General features: G+C 37.2%; 1 protein-coding gene across 1 annotated transcript in view; it reads left to right on the top strand.

The window, feature by feature from the left end:
* TRAPPC3L (trafficking protein particle complex subunit 3L) overlaps positions 1-19,699 on the top strand; it is a 56,730-nt gene that overhangs the window by 1,563 nt on the left and 35,468 nt on the right. The window contains exon 3 of the mRNA XM_078155575.1: positions 1,834-1,933. Within this exon, the coding sequence (XP_078011701.1) occupies positions 1,834-1,933 (100 nt within the window). The remainder of the gene's footprint in view (positions 1-1,833; positions 1,934-19,699) is intronic.

A 19,699-nucleotide genomic window follows, 5' to 3' on the forward strand; every position in this document is an offset into this window, starting at 1 on the left:
ATCTTCCTAGTGTCTATCCACAAACACAATAACATAAAATGTTGTTTTATCACCCAAATATTTATAGCAAATTGAATTTTGATTCAACCACAAAAAGGTTAGGAGTTAACTACAGGTAGATATAATGTCAGGTTAGGTAGAGAACTCAAACTCTGGCTAAGTATTACAAATTTTTCTTAGCTTGGGGCTTGGAGCAATTGTGACTAAGTGAGGAACTTTTTATTTAAAATAAATTCCCCTGGGGCAGCTAGGTGGTACAGTGGATGGGGTTCCAGCCTAGGAGTCAGGAGGACCTGAGTTCAAATCTCACCTCAGACACTTGACACTTAACTAGCTGTGTGACCCTGGGCAAGTCACTCAACCCTGATTACCTTACCAAAAAGCAAAAATAAATAAATAAATTCCTTAAAGCTGACAAGAAGAAAATTTAGTGGCTATTGGGAGCCATTATAATTCTCATAGACTTAGTACAAGCTAATTATTGTAATAGTATGTTATAATTTTTTCAGGAAAAAAAATTGATAAAAAGAGAGACTGAAACATCATTTTTCTGAATCATTGAGTCTTTCCCTGAAAATATACTTATCTGTATATTTTCAGTCTTTTTTCTTATTTAAGAAGCTATTTTTATTTTTCCAGATTGATCTTATTCACAGTTTTTTGGATTGTATCCTTAACTGGACATGCATATCCCTAGAAGAAACAAAAAGCACAGCTAATGAGATTTGGCAGAGGAAGAGTGGATAAGAACTATAATTGCATCAATTTATTGAATTCCCGGTATGGAAACTCTCCCCCAAGACAATTTGGCAACACAGTAGTAGAGAGTTGACTGGGAAACTGAAAGCTAAATAAATTTGTCCATGATCACATAGTGGAAATGTATAAGATGTAGGATTTGAACCCAGGCCTTTCTGACTCCAAGGCTGGCCCTCTGTTATGCTGAGCTGCCTCTTTTGGTGTTGAGAAGTAGGGACCTTAAGTTAGTTCTTCATTTACCCTTATCATAACACTAATTATCTAAGTTAGTTCTTCATAACACTAATTATCTTCTAAGGATTCAAAAAAATGGACACAACAAAAATCACATAAATTTCACTCATCTAGCTTGTTTTACTTTTCTGAATTAACAATCTTGCATTAAACTTGCATTCTTTTTTTTTAGAACTAAAGCTATAAATGATATCACTATTAGTAGTTATAATAACTAACATTTGAAGATTTGTGAAGAATATTACATATGATATCTCATTAACTTAACGGATAGAATATCCTTATTTTACTCTCATTCTGAAGGGTGGATAAAATAGTCAATAGGGTAGCGAATAATACTGAGATTAACTCTATTTCAAGGCTTCCTGATGAATTCATGTAATCATGCTTGAATGCCATAAAAATGCTCTTGATAAGCAGGTATCTGTCCTGTGCTTTGAGTTAACAATCCAGGAAAGGGGCAGCTAGGTGGTGCAGTGGACAGAGCATTGGGCTTGGAATCAGGAAGACATGAGTTCAAATACAGCCTCAGACACTTACTAGCTGTGTGACCCTGGGCAAGTCACTTAATCCTGTTTGCCTCAGTTTCCTCATTTGTAGAATGAGCTGGAGAAGAGAAACCACTCTAGTATCTTTGCCAAGAAAACCCCAAATGGGGCCATGAAGAATCGGATATGATTGAAACAACTGAGCAACAGCAACCTAGGAAAATGTACATTTACACAATGTGTACGCCAGGCACAGCCAGATGACCACATTTCTCAAACACAATTAACAACATTCTAAATGACCAGATATTGCTTTTGACATTCACCCATATTTCCTTCATCTCATTCACAGGGGTTATGGCATAGGAATACGACTTGTGGAAGACTTTTTGGCTCGTTCTTGTGTGAAAAAATGCCATAGCTACTCAGAAATTGCTGACCTAATTGCACAGGTAAATACTCTTCAGTTCTGTCACACATATTTTCATAGTCTTTAATTCTGTGACTGCATTTAATAGCTTTGAAAAAATCATATAAATTTTGTTTGGATGGGACTTTAGAGGTCATCTAGTCCAACCGATACCTCTTTAAGCCTGAGTCTCCTCTACAACATCCCCAACGAGCAGTCATCCAACCTTCATGTGAAAACTTTCATTGATGAAGAATGGCACCTTCTTAGAAGCCGCTTTATGAAAAATGAGCTTATTGTTGTTACATGCACTTAGAAAAATCTGTGCTAACCTGAAAGGTCTGCTTAGCTGAATTGCCTTTAAGTCCAACATCTGAAATAACCGTTTAAGTGTGGAATGTTTATAAACAAGCCAAGAAATGATGGTTGAATAAGAAGCTGCTATACTGCATATCTTAGTTCTGTCTATCAGCCAGATAAAGCAATTCACTTTATAAATATACCACTCTTGCAGCCCTGTCTTATTACTGTCTTGGTCCAAGATGTTAGGGTCATATCACCAAACATATTTTGTATATGGTTGGAAAACGTAGATGTAACTGTATTCCTTTACCTTAATATCTCTATGCCATAGTTAAAAAAAAACCTAGGTCAATTGTTTTAGAAATAATATATACTTATGCATTTATATTTGTGTGTACACAGAGTATTCTGAAAGTCTCAGTGTTATTTTAATCTATTAAAACTTATAGATAAAGATATATGTGTGTGTAACAGCTCATGTTTGTATGACATTTTAAAATTTGCAAAGTGCTTTACATTATCTTAGTCTCACAGTAACCCTCTGAGGTAGGTTCTATGGCTACTATTATCCCTAGTTTACAGATAAGGAAAACGAGTTTCAGGTTAAATAACTTTCACATTGTCACATAATTATTGTCAAAAGCAGGATTTAAACCCAGGTTTTCCTGACTATAGACTGAGCACTCTATTTGCTATCTCGATATTGAATGAACAGTTTATTCTAGAGTTGGAAGCATATTGAACCTTGAATAAGATCACAAAAAAAAAAGAAATTTATTATAATCTAATGGACCAGAAATTGCTGATTACTGATGTGGCAATCATTTACAAATCAGCTGCCTGTGCACATTCAGCCCACAAGTTTGTTAGAGAAATGATCAAAATCAAAACCAAATTAGAAGAAAGGATAAAAGTCAGAAGATACCGTATGCAACTGAAGTAATTCTAACCTAACCTATTTAAAACCCCAGTGTTGAAAAAAAAAGAGAGAGAAATGCATAAAAAAAATAGATGTTGACAGATTACCGCCATTTTCTAAGCAAGTCTAACTGACGTAAATCAGTTGTTGCCACAGGGGGCCCAGAAACTGCCTCAGCCAGCAAACATTTCATTTACACCCAGCACAGAGATGTAGGCTTCCCAGAGGAGTTTGTACTTTCACCGAGGATATCTAGTACAGAGTTCAAGTGGAAGAGGAACTTTGTACAGATGATGCTTTTGCTTGCAGATCACGTTGTGCTTATTTTAACATTACAGAGACTACATAGATCACTAGCTGCTCAAAAGAGTTCAGTTAATAAAAATATAAAACAAAACAAAAAGATGAAGAAAGATTCTTGTCTAGACTATGATATTTTAGTTTATGGGACAACCCATGGTCCATCAGCATTTCTACCTTGGGCAGACATTGAGGATGGACAATAAATAAGGAATCCAGTGGGATGGATTGTGTGTAGGAAATTGTGCAATGCTTTTAATGACCCCAAGCATCTCCCTGAAGCAAAGGCTAATCCTTTTAACAACCTTATTCTTCTCCTGGTACTATATAACCATGAGTCACAGAATACCATAGCTTATGAAGAATTCTCTTTGCAGGTCACCCAAGGGGCAATGGGCAGTGTGGGTAGGCCATAACAGATTAACAACAAAGAATGGCCTCAGAAAAGTAATGTAAAGGATATCATCAGAGAAGTAAGTGAGGTGGGCAGGTCATGTAGCGAGAGTGAAGAATAACTAGGGGATATCCTACCTGCTACACTAGTATCCATATGATATCAAAACTAAAGGAAGGCCTCTGATGTGTTGGGTGGACCACCTATGGAGGATCTATAAGAGGACATATATAAGAGTTACTCAGGATGAGAAGGTGAGATTGAGATCTCCATCACTTGGGAGAGTACCACATCAGTGAGAGCACAGATCCATCAAAATACAAGAGTATAGTGATCATAGCTCAGCTATTTTTCAATGTATATTGGATACAATAGATACGTTGGCTCTCTTAGTAGATAACATTATTGATAACCCCCGGGAAATCATTCTGGTTCATTCCATTTTCAAGTAGTACTCAGTGTGTTTGTTTTACCATAGAAGCACTCACTGTTGTTGGCCATATCCATAAGTCACACACACTTTCAGCTTAAGAGCCAGTCATTCAGTGATTGACCAAAATTAACTTCAAAATAATCTTGTTCATTGTCTTATTTAACTGAGTCAGGTAATACTGATAGCTGGCATAGCATTAAATTAAAAATAATGCAACCAAAGGAAAAACAGGTTTATAGATCTTTGTGCCAGTGGAATTTTAAATTACAATTTATAGGTTCATGGACTTTAGAACTACAAGGGATTTTAGAGATCACCTCGTGCCCTCCTCTCATTCAGAGGTCCAAGAAGATGAAGTTATTTAACTGAATTAAGTCGTATAATACATAGCAGAGTGATTTTTATTTTTGTTATTCTAAACTTGAAGGATGCTATCATGAACATTTCTGTATAAAAAGAACAGAAAGAGGGCTGCATATATGAAACCATGAATCTCTTATCAAAAAGATCTTGCTTTTTAAAAACATATAATAAATTCAACATGTTAGTTTCAAAGCTGTCCTGATTGTCTAAACTTCTCTCTGTTCTTTTCTATATGTGTTTTTTTAAATGGTTTAATGACCTTTTTCCCTTCTTTTGACATTGCTACCAATCTCCCGTTTACCAAAGTTAAAATTATAAACCCCAAACTAAGCATAAAATATTATATGCCTTTATCTCACATATATGCATTTATCTATCTATCTATATCTCTATCTATCTATCTATCTATCTATCTATCTATCTATCTATCTATTTATCTATCTATCTCTCTCTCTCTCTCTCTATCTATCTATCTATCTATCTACATATGTGGTTAATGAGTATGCAATATAATACATCATACCATTTGCAGCTCATACCTCCTTGAAATTTAAGATTCCTAAGAACAATTATATATTCTTTATGCTATCCAGCACTCTGGGGAGCCAATGAAATAGCTTTTCCCAGTAGCTTAGTTACACAAAGGTTTTTTTTTTGGTTTTGTTTTGATAACTAGGCTAAAAGAAGAGAAGGATGGTTATGGACTTAGTAATCTTTTTCATGAAGAAATAATTTATAGAAAGTGATGAGAAGATATTTTTCCATCTAGTGCAAGAGAAATGTACTTCAATTTCAGTATGAAGGATGCATATAAATTATCCAACAATAGTTGCTAATTTGGTGTATCCTGCTTCAATTAAATTCAACAAGTCTTTGTTAGACACTTACTATGTCACTGAATGACTGGCTCTTAAGCTGAAAGTGTGTGTGACTTATGGATATGGCCAACAACAGTGAGTGCTTCTATGGTAAATCAAACACACTGAGTACTACTTGAAAATGGAATGAACCAGAATGATTTCCCGGGCATTGTGTTAGGATCTGGGGTTTTAAAGACAATCCCTGTCCTCAAAGAGCTTACATACCACTGAATGGAAGTGGGAGTGTGAGGAATGGTACATAGAAGGCACTTAATAAATGCTTGTTAATTGATTAATAGATATATATATATATGTACACAGGAATACTAAATGCATGCAAAGTAATTCAGAGTGTGGAGGAAAATACTTGTGATTATGGGAGAAGGGAATCAGGAAAATTCTTTTATAGGAGGTGAGGTTTGGTGTGAGCTAGAGATTCTAAGAAGCAAAGTAAAAGCAAAAGCAGGTAGTATCTTCCTGGTCTAGGGGGACAGACACTGAAAAAGCACAGAGTCAGAACACAGAATATTTTTTACATCCATACTCATTAAGTATATTAGTCTGAAGCTTTTCCTCTCTTCCTCCATCCCTGATTGGGGCAACAGGACTGCATTTGGGGGAGATGTGTGGATTTTCTCTGGGGGCACTTTTTTCCTGTATTTGTAAGTTCTAGGCAGTTTTCTTGTATTATTTCTTGGTGTTCAGGCTTTTTAAATTGAATTGTCATGTTCTTCTGGGATGGTTTTTAAGTTGTTTCTTTGCTTCCTGTCTTTGATATCTTGTGTTTTGCTTATGTAAAGATCATGTTTTCTTTCAAAATAATTGCTTTTTGTTTCTTTTCTTCCAGATGGTCCTTTACTTCTATATATTTGTATTTCCAATTAACTATTCTCTCTTTCACATCTTTGTAGAGACTTAACACTGGATTCAAGCTGTTTCATTTCTGCTATGCAGGCCTTAAATTTTGCTTTCATGATTCTTTTTTCTCCCTTAAATGATTAAGGGACATCCTGCTGCTGTTCCATGACTTTTTTGGAATCCTGGGTGTCCTTTGTCTCTCTGCATCATTACTTGTTGATTTAATTTCCTTTGTCTTGCAATATTTACTTAGAGATATTTGGACTTATTTAGATGTATTGCTGAGCATCTTCCCTTCTGTTTTAATCCCTTCCCTGTTGATTTATCTGATTGCACTTAAGTTTTATAACTGAGTTTTCTTCCTCCTGACATCTTTGTCAATTTGTCTTTTTTCCTTATATTGCCCTACCACTCACTTTTTGATTCCTCCTGCTCTGATAGTGGATTTCCCAAGGTCTAGACCACAAAATTTCCCTTGTTGGGAAATTCACTTTTCATTGGCCTCAGGCCCTGTCCTAAGTGGCTTTTGCGGTATAGGGGACAGAACTGGCTCCATTTAGATGCCAATCTCATTTCCTTCAGATCTGGTACAGGCCTCTCTCCCTCCCAGACAAACCCACACACACACTAGTGCCCTACCCCAGGTCTCTCTGTTCTCTAATTTTCTGGGTTAGTGGTGCTGTACCTTGCAGCCACCTCCAGGAAAAACACACTTCCACTTTCCTATACCTTCCTTCCTTCCACTTCCTTTAACTTCCTTTTTTCCACTTATGAAGGGGGTGGACAGAGTTGAGTTCTACTGCTTATTACCACAGAACAGTAGGATGAGGGTGGGGGCAGTGTATGCTATAGTATACCCTATAGACTATAGTAAGAGCAAGGAGAATGCTGAGTAGATCCTAGCCAACACAACCCTATGGATTGGTTTGTTCTATTCTGACAGAGCACAGTTTGTGGGAGAAGGGTACTGGCTAAATTTGAATTTAGGGATTAGCCCTCTCTGATGTCAATTCATCCCATCTTTACCTTATTAGGATTCTTGGTGTCTTAGTGTGCCAGCTCAGCCCAATTAATTTATTGCTTGTGCATAATTCTTATTTTGGGGAATTTGGGGAGTTCTTGAGATTTGGAAAAATGTCAAGCCCTCTATCTTGCTTTTCATGCAACCTATAATAAGATCACGTTTGTATACTTCAATTTTCTGAAGTATATGTATTCCAGCATACTTCTTAGTACCCCTATAGCCTGAAAGACTTATTGCCACTTCAAAAGGTTCCTGAGTTCCAAATAATGCATAGATTTGGCCCTGTAAGAATTGGATTAATTCAATGTTAAATTAGAAATTATTTAACCTCTGCTTTTTACATGGCTCCATATCTCAAATTTCTGATCATTGGGAAGTTCTTTCTAATATCTCATCTATAGCCTTCCTGCTGTATCCATTCTTACTTCATATTTACAAAAAAATTAAAATCAAATGAAACAACAAATTATTTAGAAACAACATGGAAAGAACACTGACCTTAGAATTGGAAGACCTGAGTCTGAGGCTTAGCTTTGGACTGTCCTTGCTGTGTAACCTTGAACGAATCACTTAACCTCTTTCAGACTTAAGATTTACCTATACATGCACATATTGTGTCCCCATGATAGAATGTAAGCTCCTTGGGGGCATAGACTGTTTAACTTTCATCTTTGTATCCCCAGTGGTGAGCAGTGTGCTTAGTACATAATAAATGCTTGTTAAGTAATTTAATGATAGATCAGGAGTCTCAATGTTCTCATAAAATCATAGATTTAGAGTTGGAAAGGACTTTGAAGGTGATGAAATCTAACCTCCACATTTTACAAGTGAAGAAGAATTGAGGGCCAGCCCAAGACACAAAGTGTCACAATCGTAATTTGAACTCTGATTCTCTGACTCCAAATTCAATGCTCTTTCCACTGAACTATACTGCTTCTGTAAAATAGGTATATAATATTTTCCCTACTTGTCCCAGAGGGTTGTTATAAAGAGAAAATAAAATAATGAAATAATGTTAAGAATGTTGACACTCTGTAAACTGTAAATCATATATTAATGCACATATAGCAATAGCTCTGACGAGCTACATCTCTACTTCCATCTTGGGGTTCTCAACCCCATGAAGGATTGAGTCTTTCTTTAATGTTATCAGCTTGAGCCCCCATTCTGGTATGGTTTGCTCTGTCTCTGTCTCTCTGCCTCTGCCTCTGTCTCTGTGTCACTGTCTCTGTCTTTCTTCTTCATTTCTCTCTCTCTCTCTCTCTCTCTCTCTCTCTCTCTCTCTCTCTCTCTCTCTCACACACACACACACACACACACACACACACACACACATATTGTTAACCACTATGATAAGCATCTTGGTTCCATTTAACCAGTTAACACTGATTTGCTTTTACAAAGGGACATTTACTGTGAAGATATTGCAAGAACAGAAATACAAAAATTTCCTCGCAACACCTGGGTGCACACACTTCCCTACAACACTTTGGTCCTTACATAGAATGGGTTCAGATTGAACAAACTTTCCACACAGTGCCCACCCCACCCAGTTCACATCCAAATTCAGCATGGCCAGTGGGTGGATGAGTTTGTATCTTTATGACTGCTGGATTGGCTTAGATGGGATAGGTGGTCAGGACTTTGCTCCTCGCCATCTGGCTTCCAGAAAAGCCTGGCATGGAATCCAGCTCCAGAAGAGCTCATTCTTCAAATCTTTCAAAGCTCACAAGGTCATACCTGTTCCTAATTTCTTTCACCTAAGACAGGAAAGGACAAAACAGTGACCTGTTTGTTGGCTTTAGATAAGAAGTTTTCTAGGTCTCTTCCCTTATAGCATTTCTTTCCAGAAAGCAGCAAAGCAGGAAAGAGCCAGTCCAAGAACATGACTCTGGACATTTAGTTCCTTTTGAATGCATCTCAGTTTTGTTACACCTCTTTGTTATGTGGCTAGCAGAATGGAACGTCTGCTCATGCTCCAAAATGGAGAATAGGACACTTCCATTATATATCATCATGCCTTTCCAGAGACAGGCTCCCCAGCATCTTCTACTATGGAAGTGATTGCATCAGCCCTCCTGCAGCACAAAATGCTTCTGTCTCTCTCATGTCAGAGTGATTAACTCCTATTCTTTTAGCCTTCCTTCAAAGCAAAATTTTCCAACCCTTTAATCATTTCACATTCTCATCCTCCAGCTGATGACACCTGATGCATAGATCCTTCTTTTGACACTGATAAAAGGTTAGACTTTAGTTACACACCCAATGACTAATACTTTTTTAAAAATAGAATGCCTAGCATCAAAATGCTAAGTTCTCTTTACCAGTAATATCTCATTAATCCTCATATTGCCCTTATGAAGTGGGAAGCTGCTTGTTTTACAGAAGGGGAGATCAAAGCCAGAGGAAGTTGTCTTGTCACTATAGTTGTATGCTATTAACAGAGTCATCAGCAAGATCAAGAATAGAATGACCACTGCTGATATCAATTGTACTGCATAGAGTCACTAATCAGCTAAAATCCCACCTCCTACAGGAAGCCTTTCCTGATCCCCCTAATTCTAATGCCTTCCCTCTGTTAATTACCTCCATTTTATCCTGTACTTAGCTTGCTTGTACTTGTTTGTATTTTGTCTCCCCCATTAAATTGTGAACTCCTTGACAGCATTTGCAGTCTTTCGCCTTTCTTTGTATTTCCAGCATTTAGCACAGTGCCTGGCACATAGTAGGTGCTTAATCAATCCTTATTGACTGAGTCTCCTCAAATATTAAGAAACTACCACACCTTCTGTGTTCCTAATTTTCCAGTAACTAACTGAATGAAAGGTCAACTGCTCAATAAGGCAAGAGATTTAAAATAATAATGATTATTATTATTAATACAAGGCATTTTTAGATACCATGGTTTCATGAGGAAATTAATACAAGAATTAGCTTGGAGTCAAAAGAGACCAGGCCTCAGATTGTGGATTTAGCACTTAGAAGCTGGGTGGCTGTGGGCAAGTCACCTAACCTTTCTGAATCCCAGTTTCCTGATCTGCAAAATGGAGATAATCATACCCACACTACCTACTTCATAGGATTGCAGAAGGGGAAATGCTTTATAACCTTTAAAACTCTACATACATGAAAGCAATTATTAATATCACAGAATCACAAGATTGGAAAGAACTCAAAGATCATCTGGTCCAATCTATAACTGAAAGATTTCATTTTATAGATAAGGAAGCTGAGGCTCAGGGATGTAGTCACTTACCTCTCTGGCTAGTATGTGCCCAAGCTGGGATCTAAGCCCAGGTGCTCCTGATTCTTTTTTATGTATGTATGTATATATATGTATACACACACACACACACACACACACACATACACACACAGATATATAAGTGTATATATATATATATATACATATAATACTTTATTTTCCCCTCAATTATATGTTAAAATAATTTTCAACATTGTTTGTTTTTAAAGTTTTGAGTTCCAAATTCTATCCCTCCCTCCCTTTTTCCTCTGCCCTCTCCCTGAGATGGTAAGTAATCAGGTATAGGGTACACATGTACAATCATGTAAAACATTTCCATATTAGTCATTTTGTACAAGAAGACTTGAATAAAAAAAGAAAGAAAGAAAGAAAAAGAAAGAAAGAAAGAAAGAAAAAGAAAGAAAGAAAGAAAGAAAGAAAGAAAGAAAGAAAGAAAGAAAGAAAGAAAGAAAGAAAGAAAGAAAGAAAGAAAGAAAGAAAGAAAGAAAGAAAGAAAGAAAGAAAGAAAGAAAGAAAGTGAAAAATACCATGCTTCGGTATATATTCAGAGAATATCAGTTCTTTCTCTGGAGGTGGATACTATGCTTCATTATTAGTCCCTTGGGGTTGTCTTGGATCATTGTGTTGCTGAGAATAGCTGAGTCATTCACAGTTTTTCATTGTACAATATTGCTGTTACTATGTACAACATTCTTCTGGTTCTGTTTGCTTTGTTTTGCATCAGTTCATGCAAGTCTTTCCAGGTTTTTCTGAAATTGCCTGCTTGTCATTTCTTATTGCACAATAATATCCCCTCACATCATATAGCATAACTTATTTAACCATTGCCCAATTTATGAGTATCCCTTCAATTTCCAATTCTTAACCACCACAAAAAGAGCTGCTATAAATGTTTTTGTACAAATAGGTCCTTTTCCTTTTTTTCGTATTTTTGGGATATAGATCTAGCAGTGGTATTCCTGGATCAAAGGGTACATACAGAGAGGTTGGATCAGTTCACAACTCCATCAATAGCGCATTAGTGTCCTAGTTTTCCCACATCCCCTCCAACATTTATCATTTTCCTTTTCTGTCATATTGGCCAATCTGATAGGTATGTGGTGGTATCTCAGAGTTGGTTTAATTTGCATTTCTCTAATCAATAGTGATTTAGAGCATTTTTTCATATAACTATAGATAAGGTGCTCCTGATTCTTAAATACAGGGTCTGCATTAGAACTAGGTACATTCTAGAGATCATCTAGGTAAACCTCCTCAATTCACAATGGAAGAAATTATACCCATGGAAATTAAGTGATGATATCAGTGCTGGGTCTAGAACACATAGTTGCCTCTGTGAGACTAATCTGGAAATTAGGGTAATGCAATGGTTTCTTTCTTTCTTTTTTTCTTTCCTTTCCTCCCTCATTGTTCATATTCTGTAGGTGAGGCATTTGGGGAATAGGAGAAGTTTTCCAAGAGTTCATGTTAAGAATTCTTAAATACTAGGTGAGGATAACCTGTGGCCCAAAAGAAAACCTAAAGCAGAGGCCAGGCTAACAAATAAGCAGGTGGACTGCCGACACTTTTTTTTTTTTAGGCAATTGGGGTTAAGTGACTTGCCCAGAGTCACACAACTAGTAAGTGTCCAGTGTTTGGTCTAAGGCTGGATTTGAACTCAGGTCCTCCTGACTTCAGGGCCGGTGCTCTATCTACTATGCCACCTGGCTGCCCCCGCCTTACACTTTTACAAAGGAAAAATGGCAGAGGAAAAATTTCTGTGCCTCCTCTGCAGTTTGTGACTACTACATAACTTTTTTACTATGTAAGGTCATGTTTTTTGTGATAGTTACTTAAGGGTACAAGTTCAAACATTTAGTAAGACACATAAACCTATAAAAATAGTCAATAGCATAATATAATTTTGAAACATTTTAATGACAGTGTTCCTTTTGAAAGTTTGGAATGCTTTACATCCATTATCTCATTTGTTCTTACAAATGGGATAGAGAAGGGAAGCTATTATTATTTCCATTTTTACAAGCAGGGAGAATGAGGCCCAGATGGGGCTAAATGCTATACTCAAGGTCAAAGAACAAGTAAATTATAGAACCAATATAAATTTTTTACATCCTATCTCCTCAAAATTATGCTTTAGCAGAGACTCCAATACTCCTTTGTAACTGTTCATCTCATTAATGTGGGTCTTTGCCTCCAATAATATAGATGATAAATCATCCCATGTTTTCCTATCCTACGTGACTTTTCTCTGCATTGCAGTATAAAGAATACTGGATGGGAAGGCAGAAGACTTAGGTTCAAATCCTCGATCTTTTACTTTCTACATATTACTTTAGATAAGTCACTAAACTTCTCTAGCTTCAGTTCCCTCATATGTGAAATGAGTAGGTTAGACTAGATGATCCCTGAGGTCCTTTCCAAATTTGTATCTATGACACAAAATCATCAAAGGCATGTCTATGCCTTCCTATGCTGGTTGCTGAATTGTTATCAACATTTTGATGGTCTAAGCAAAACAAAGTAACGGACTGGTGGGGATCAGACTAAGGACAATTCAGCTTGATTCATCTCTTTTGTTAGACTCTGTCTCCACACCAGACACAAGTAGAGATGAGGGTTCCAGGACTTACTGGACAGATCAGCTGAAGCAACTGACTGAATTTAACAATGTAGACTAAGTCAGCAATGTCTGCATAAACATCCAGTGGTTAGCACCGTGCCTGACACCTAGTAGGCACTTAATAAATGCTTGTTGACTGACTGACAGAAATGACCACACTCTTGGAAAGATGAACATTCTGGAAAATACTAAAATATACTGATGTTTTAATGAAAAAAAATCTCGCTGGCATTTATATTTCTTCATGTTTGTAGTTAAAGGCTATGCCTTTAAGTTCTTTCTAAAGTATACACCATTTAGATTTCCTTTAAATGTTCTGTTTTGGGTGATTTAATTTATATTGCAACCTATAAGCATTTGCATTCAATTATATAATTGATTTTTACATCACTCAACAGAAAATCATTGCGTGCATTATTTAATTAAGGTAAAATTTCAACTTCAAATTCATCATTAGATTTAGAGGGCTTCCTTTTTTGCTTTCAAGAGTAAAGACATGCATGACCAACAGGTCCAGTGTATTAGATTTTAGTTCTGTACACTAAAAGTCTGAGAGTCAGACACCATTGGACTTTCTGTGCTGGCATTTTCCTCAATCTTTTCATTCAGTCTGCTGGGAGTAACAATAATATATGACGCTTGCAAAAAAAGACAATCAGTCTCTGTCACTCCGGTCTAAGTAGTCCACAATTAGTATTGATCTCACTCAGGAAAAAGCCCATCCTGCTTTTACATACTAGTTTATGCAAAGAAAACTTTCATAAATAAACTGTCAATTAAAAGGCAAGCTGCTCAGAGGGGAGCTTTATGGCAAATTTACCTACAAAATCTAAACATACCTCCATGACTTTCCAAATCCTCTTCCACGTCTTGGGGCTTTCCACATTTATTATATTCACCAAATTCCATCAGAGATGTAAGGTCTTTCTGAATAGGGTTTATTTTGTTCTTTGTCCTCTATCCACTAACATACCTAACACAGTGCTTAGCACATAGTAGATACTTAATAAATACTTATTGATTGATACCCATGTAATTAAATTATGATATGATTGAACAATGTCTAATATTCCAAGTCAGAGACTCAATCTCTGGATAAAGTAAAGCAAATTTACATTTGGAAATGTTTTAAGTCAGGAGTGGTGGCATGTGCCTATTAGCTCTGAGGCTGAGGAGGCTGAGGCTGGAGGATCACATGAGTTTGGGAGTTATGAGCTGCAGTCATGATAAGCTGATCAGACGCCTACACTTTGTTAGGTACTATTACGTTAGTGGCTGAGGGCCACCATGTTGGCTAAGGTGGGGTGAACTGGATCAGGTCAGAAATAGAGTAGGTCAAATCTCCTGGGTCCCATAAGTGGCAACTACAAATCTAGTCTGGGTGAGATAGGAAGATCCAAGGAAGGAAGGAAAGATGGGGGAAAAAAAGAAAGAAAGAAAGAAAGGAAAGAGACAAAACAAGAAAAGTTTTAATTCCTTTTGAATTTGAAACTATTTTTTCTTTTCCTAAGTAGTCTGGTATCTTCCCTACTCTCGACAGCCTGTGTTTTTCACTGGTATAAACACAAAGCAAAGGAAGTTCAATAAAGGCCCCCATAAATCCTCAATGAATTTACAAAAGGATCTGGATCATAGGGTCAGATTTTAGGCACTGACAAAATCTTGGAAGTTGGGCTCTGGCTTCACTGAGTACCTCATTGCATAGAAGTTACTATACAAATAAAGGCAAATCTATTTTTCTTGACTTTTTCTTTTTTGTCCAGACCTATAATTTCATCTGTGAGGTCAGCTCCTTGCATAAATACAATACTCTCTTCCTCCACACAGATCAACAATGCCTCTATATTTTACTTTAGGGAATTGCCCTGAGGACAATGAGTGGTTAAGTGACTTGTCCTTAGTCATCCACCCAGTATGTGTTAAAGGCAGGGCATGAACTCAAGTCCTTATGGCTCCAAAACCTATCACCATCCATGATGCCATACTGTTTTTGGTTTTACTCAAAATATTTTCACTATGCTGCTTTTACTGCTTGGAGAGACTAGAGCAAATTTATGTTTGAAAGTGTTTTAAGCCATGCCTTGTAATCTCTGCTACTGGTGAGGCTGAGACTGGTGGATCACATGAGCCTGGGAGTTCTAAGCTGCAGTCATGATAAGCTTATCAGATATCTACACTATGTTTGGCACCATTATGATTAACCCTTGAGAGCAGAGGGCCACCTTATTGCCTAAGGTAGGGTGAACTGGACCAGGTTAGAAATGGAGGAGGTCAAAGCTCCTGTGCTGGTCAGCACTGGGTCCCATAAATGGCAGCTGAAAACCTGGCAAATTAACTAATCATTTGTGTTTGTACTGTAGATATGAATCACTTAAAATCAGGTTCCTTTAGGTAGTAGAAGACATAGAGTGCTGGACCAGAAGTCAGGAAGATCTGAGTTCAAATTCTGCCTTAGACATTTACTGACTGAGTGACCCTTAACAAGTGACAACCTTGTTTACTCTGGTTTCTTCATATGTGAAATGGGGACAATAGTAGCACAGAATTGTTGTGAGGATCAAATGAAACTATATTTGTAAAATGCTTTGCAAAACTTGAATGCTAGCTAGTAGACTACAAGTTCAGAATCTCACCAGCCCAGGAATGAAGAAGGCTGGTACAGGGGAAAAGGGAAGTTTGAATATGGCTCTCTGGGTACTCTTACATACCTTTCTGTAATGGAATGAGTCTCCCATAGAGAGAAGTAACACCATTTTTTGCATTATTTTGTTCCCTCTGTCCTAATTATTACTGAGGGTGGGTATTGGAGAAGTCAGTCATTCTATACTAGAATGACTATACTAGATCCTCACAGGATCACAGACTTAGAGTTGGAAGAGACTTCATAGGTCTCCTAGTCCAACTCCCCCACTCCTTTCATCTTAAGCTTGAGGACACTAATGTCCAGAGAGGGTAAGTTAGTTGCCTAAGGATACACTGGCAGTAAGCAGAAGAGTCACCAGGTCCTCTAACTCTAAGTAATTCCATTGAATCGTATTGTCTTTCATTTCCTCATCTAAGGTGGCACCACTTAAAACATTTCTTTGTCACTGAAGTTGATGACTATTCTCTCTTCTTGCCATGGTTCTAGATAAACAAATGAGTGCAACTTTCTCCTCCACTCAGGAGGCCATCTTCTTGAGCCTAAAAGGAAGAATTAGGCTGAAAAAGATTGTTTTAAATATGGGGCCACTTGTCCTGACCTTGGAGTCAGATGACCTGAATTCAAAATCTGGCTCTGCTACTTACTATGTGACTTTAGACAAGTCTCCCCCCCCCCCACCCCAGTCTCTGTACCTCAGTTACCTCATTTGTTAATATGAAAGGTTTAGACCAGTTGACCTCAAAGGTCCCTTCCAGCTCTGGCTCTGTGATCTTTTTATCCTAAACAAAAGACTATTTTACCTGTTAAAAACTGATGCCTCAAAAATGAGAGTTTCTTCCTTTTTTTCTGTACTTGTGATTTCATTGGCATAAGGAATGCCTTCCTTGCTACTAATACAGCTTGGCAATTTTTCTGCAATTTATTATTTATAGCATTGCCTAGGACACTGAAATGTTAAATAATTTGTCCAGATACAAATATAATTAAAATATAGATCATACCCTCATGAAGATTGCACTCTAGAAAGGGGGTTGAGATATAGTATACATTTCATATACTTAATATATACTGCAGTATTAGACATATATAATAACTCTAATGAAAGATAGAAAATAACATGATAAATATAAAACACAAGGTCACAGGAAGGAAGCAAGGAAAAGATAATTCTAGTAAAGAAAGGCTTCACATCTGATTAGAATTATGCAGCCAGTGATAGGAATGAAGTTAGGAAAAGAAGCTGGTTTGAGGTCAGAGGAGGAAAAATGATGAGTTTTATTTTAGAGATCTCCCTTATTGGCCCACTTAAGCTATCAGCTTGAGCTAAACCAATTTTCCTACAGTTCCCAGCACATTTTTTATACTCATTTTACTCTCCAAATCTCTACTTATGCTGTTCCTCCTCAAATTTCCCTTCCTGTCCATTTATTCAAATCCTAACCAGCCTTCAGAGATTAGCTCATCTTCTCTTTGAACCGTCTTCCATAATGTATCCCACAGTGATTTCTCCTTGCTCTGATATATTCAGTTGGTTACTGTCTGTAACCAATGTTATTTTAGCATTTATATATGACCTTATTTGTTACCTAATTTTTTCTTGTACACATTTCTTTCTTTCCAATTACTGTAAACTTCAGTAAAGAATGGATTGTATTTTTTCTTGCTTTTGGAAACATCTGCAGGTTCACAGAATCAAAAAGTATTTGATCTGGAAGGGCCCCTAGAAATCATCTAATCCAACCTCCTTCATTTCACAGATGAGGAAACAGACTCAGAGAAATTAAGGGACTTGGCAAGAGGTCACACAGATAGAAAGTGATGGAGCTGGGATTCATACCTAGGTCTCTGGCTCCAAGTCCAAGGTTCTTTCCACTATACCTTAATCCAGAAAATAGAAGAGGTGAAGGAATTTCTACAAGTGTACATAATAAGTATATACTGGATTGGGCTGTTACAAGAAAGATTCAGTCAGTCACTGAGCACTTATTAAGCACTTATGTGCCAGATACTGTGTTAAAAACTAGGTATATAACAAGTGCTCAGTTTGCTTATTGAATGAATGGAAGACTTTTATTTAATTCGTTAGCAAATTTATTGAACTATAAATTTTCTAAGAAATTCTAAGAAAATTCCAAGAAATTAAATTCTAAGAGTCCTAGAGAAATTCTAAGAAAATTGTAAGAATTCTAAAAAAATTCTAAGAAAATTCTAAGAAAAATAGCATTATGCAGATCATGGAGGTAGGTCATTCATTATATAAGGTTATCAATGTCCTTTAAGCAGGATCCTGGAAAATTTGAAAATATGTGATGCACTCCCATGAACAGATTCTCTAATTTTTTTTAAGTATTTGAGTATTTGTGTCACCTAAAATACTTATGGAGCACTCTCCATGTTTCTCTTCAAAGTTCTCCCCTTTCCAATTGTTTCTCATTCCATATTATGCCAGGGAGAAAGTATTAGTTACCTGGGAATCTGATTTTAACAACTTTTTTTTTAACCCTGTGTGGCCAAGAATGGCTGCTAACATCTCTTTTTAAGAAATAGAGTATGTTGGGGCAGCTAGGTGGCGCAGTGGATAGAGCGCTGGCCCTGGATTCAGGAGGACCTAAGTCCAAATCTGGCCTCAGACACTTACTAGCTGTGTGACCGTAGGCAAGTCACTTAACCACATTGCCTAGCCAAAAAAGAAATAGAGTATGTCCTAGGCATATCCAGGGCCTGCAGATAGCAAAGTAATTGCCAAGAAGAGGCAAGCATACAGCTGGGACCCAGCAGGGCAGCAGGAACAGCAGACATGTGAATCTATACCAAGTTGTCTGGATGCACACTGAATATTTGAACCCTGAATTCTGTTTTTTTTCCCCTCCCTTTCTTTGCATCCCTAGTTCTTAGCATAGTATCTGGCATGTAAGTACTTAATAGATGTGCAGTGACTGACTGAATGTTTCTTGTAACAGTCCAGTCCAATGAAAGAAACATTGTACTTGAGATTCTAGATGCCTCAGACTTAATAAATGATGAAAGTTGAATGATTATGTCTGTTATCCAGTCAGATTCTTTATCACAGCTGTTAGTATATAGCCTTAAGGGCCAATTTTACAAAAAAAATGTACGAATAACTAGCTAATTAATAATGCTTATTGAGCTGCAAAGAAGTATCCACCCATTAGAGTAGCCTATAGCATGAATCTGGGGAGCGTTTCCTCCCAGGATTCTCCAAAGCATACTCCTCACTACCAGAATATTTTTACATCACCCATCATAATCCTAACCATGGGGAATGAGTTTCTAGTGTTTTCTTGAATTAATCAATAACTTGTACCCAGAGAAGCTCCTGCCAGTGATTCCTGGGTGCCTGCCGTTTGTCATAACAACCTGGCCCCAGTAATTTTCCTACGTGTTTCTGAGTACAATGGAAGAAACAAGACTACTTCCTTAAGCACCAATATATTTCACAGTGCACCTCAGCACAGACTGTGTTCTACAAATCAGTCTGTCCTTCTTAAGGCACAGGTTAAATCCTTAATTGACTCACTCCACCTCTCCTCCCCAGTGAGAATACCAGGACTGGTCTTTCAAAAGGGGAAAGCAATTGCTGACTGATTTTTGTTTCAACGATCTTTCTTTCCCACCAAACAAAACAAGCCTGTGTTCTATTTCAGTTTTGTAATCACTTTTTGCAGTGCAATTCTATGTGTGAGATACAAGTTTGCTCACTTCAAAGGACCTGCTGCTAAATTTATTCTTTTGTGTGAATGCTCTCTGTCCATCACACAACTATCAGCACAGTGGAGAAAACTGAGTCGGGACCAAATGTATTGTT

The sequence above is a fragment of the Phascolarctos cinereus genome, unplaced genomic scaffold, assembly GCF_003287225.1.
Source record: "Phascolarctos cinereus isolate Bilbo 61053 unplaced genomic scaffold, phaCin_HiC Scaffold_5;HRSCAF=322, whole genome shotgun sequence".
Lineage (NCBI taxonomy): Eukaryota > Metazoa > Chordata > Mammalia > Diprotodontia > Phascolarctidae > Phascolarctos > Phascolarctos cinereus.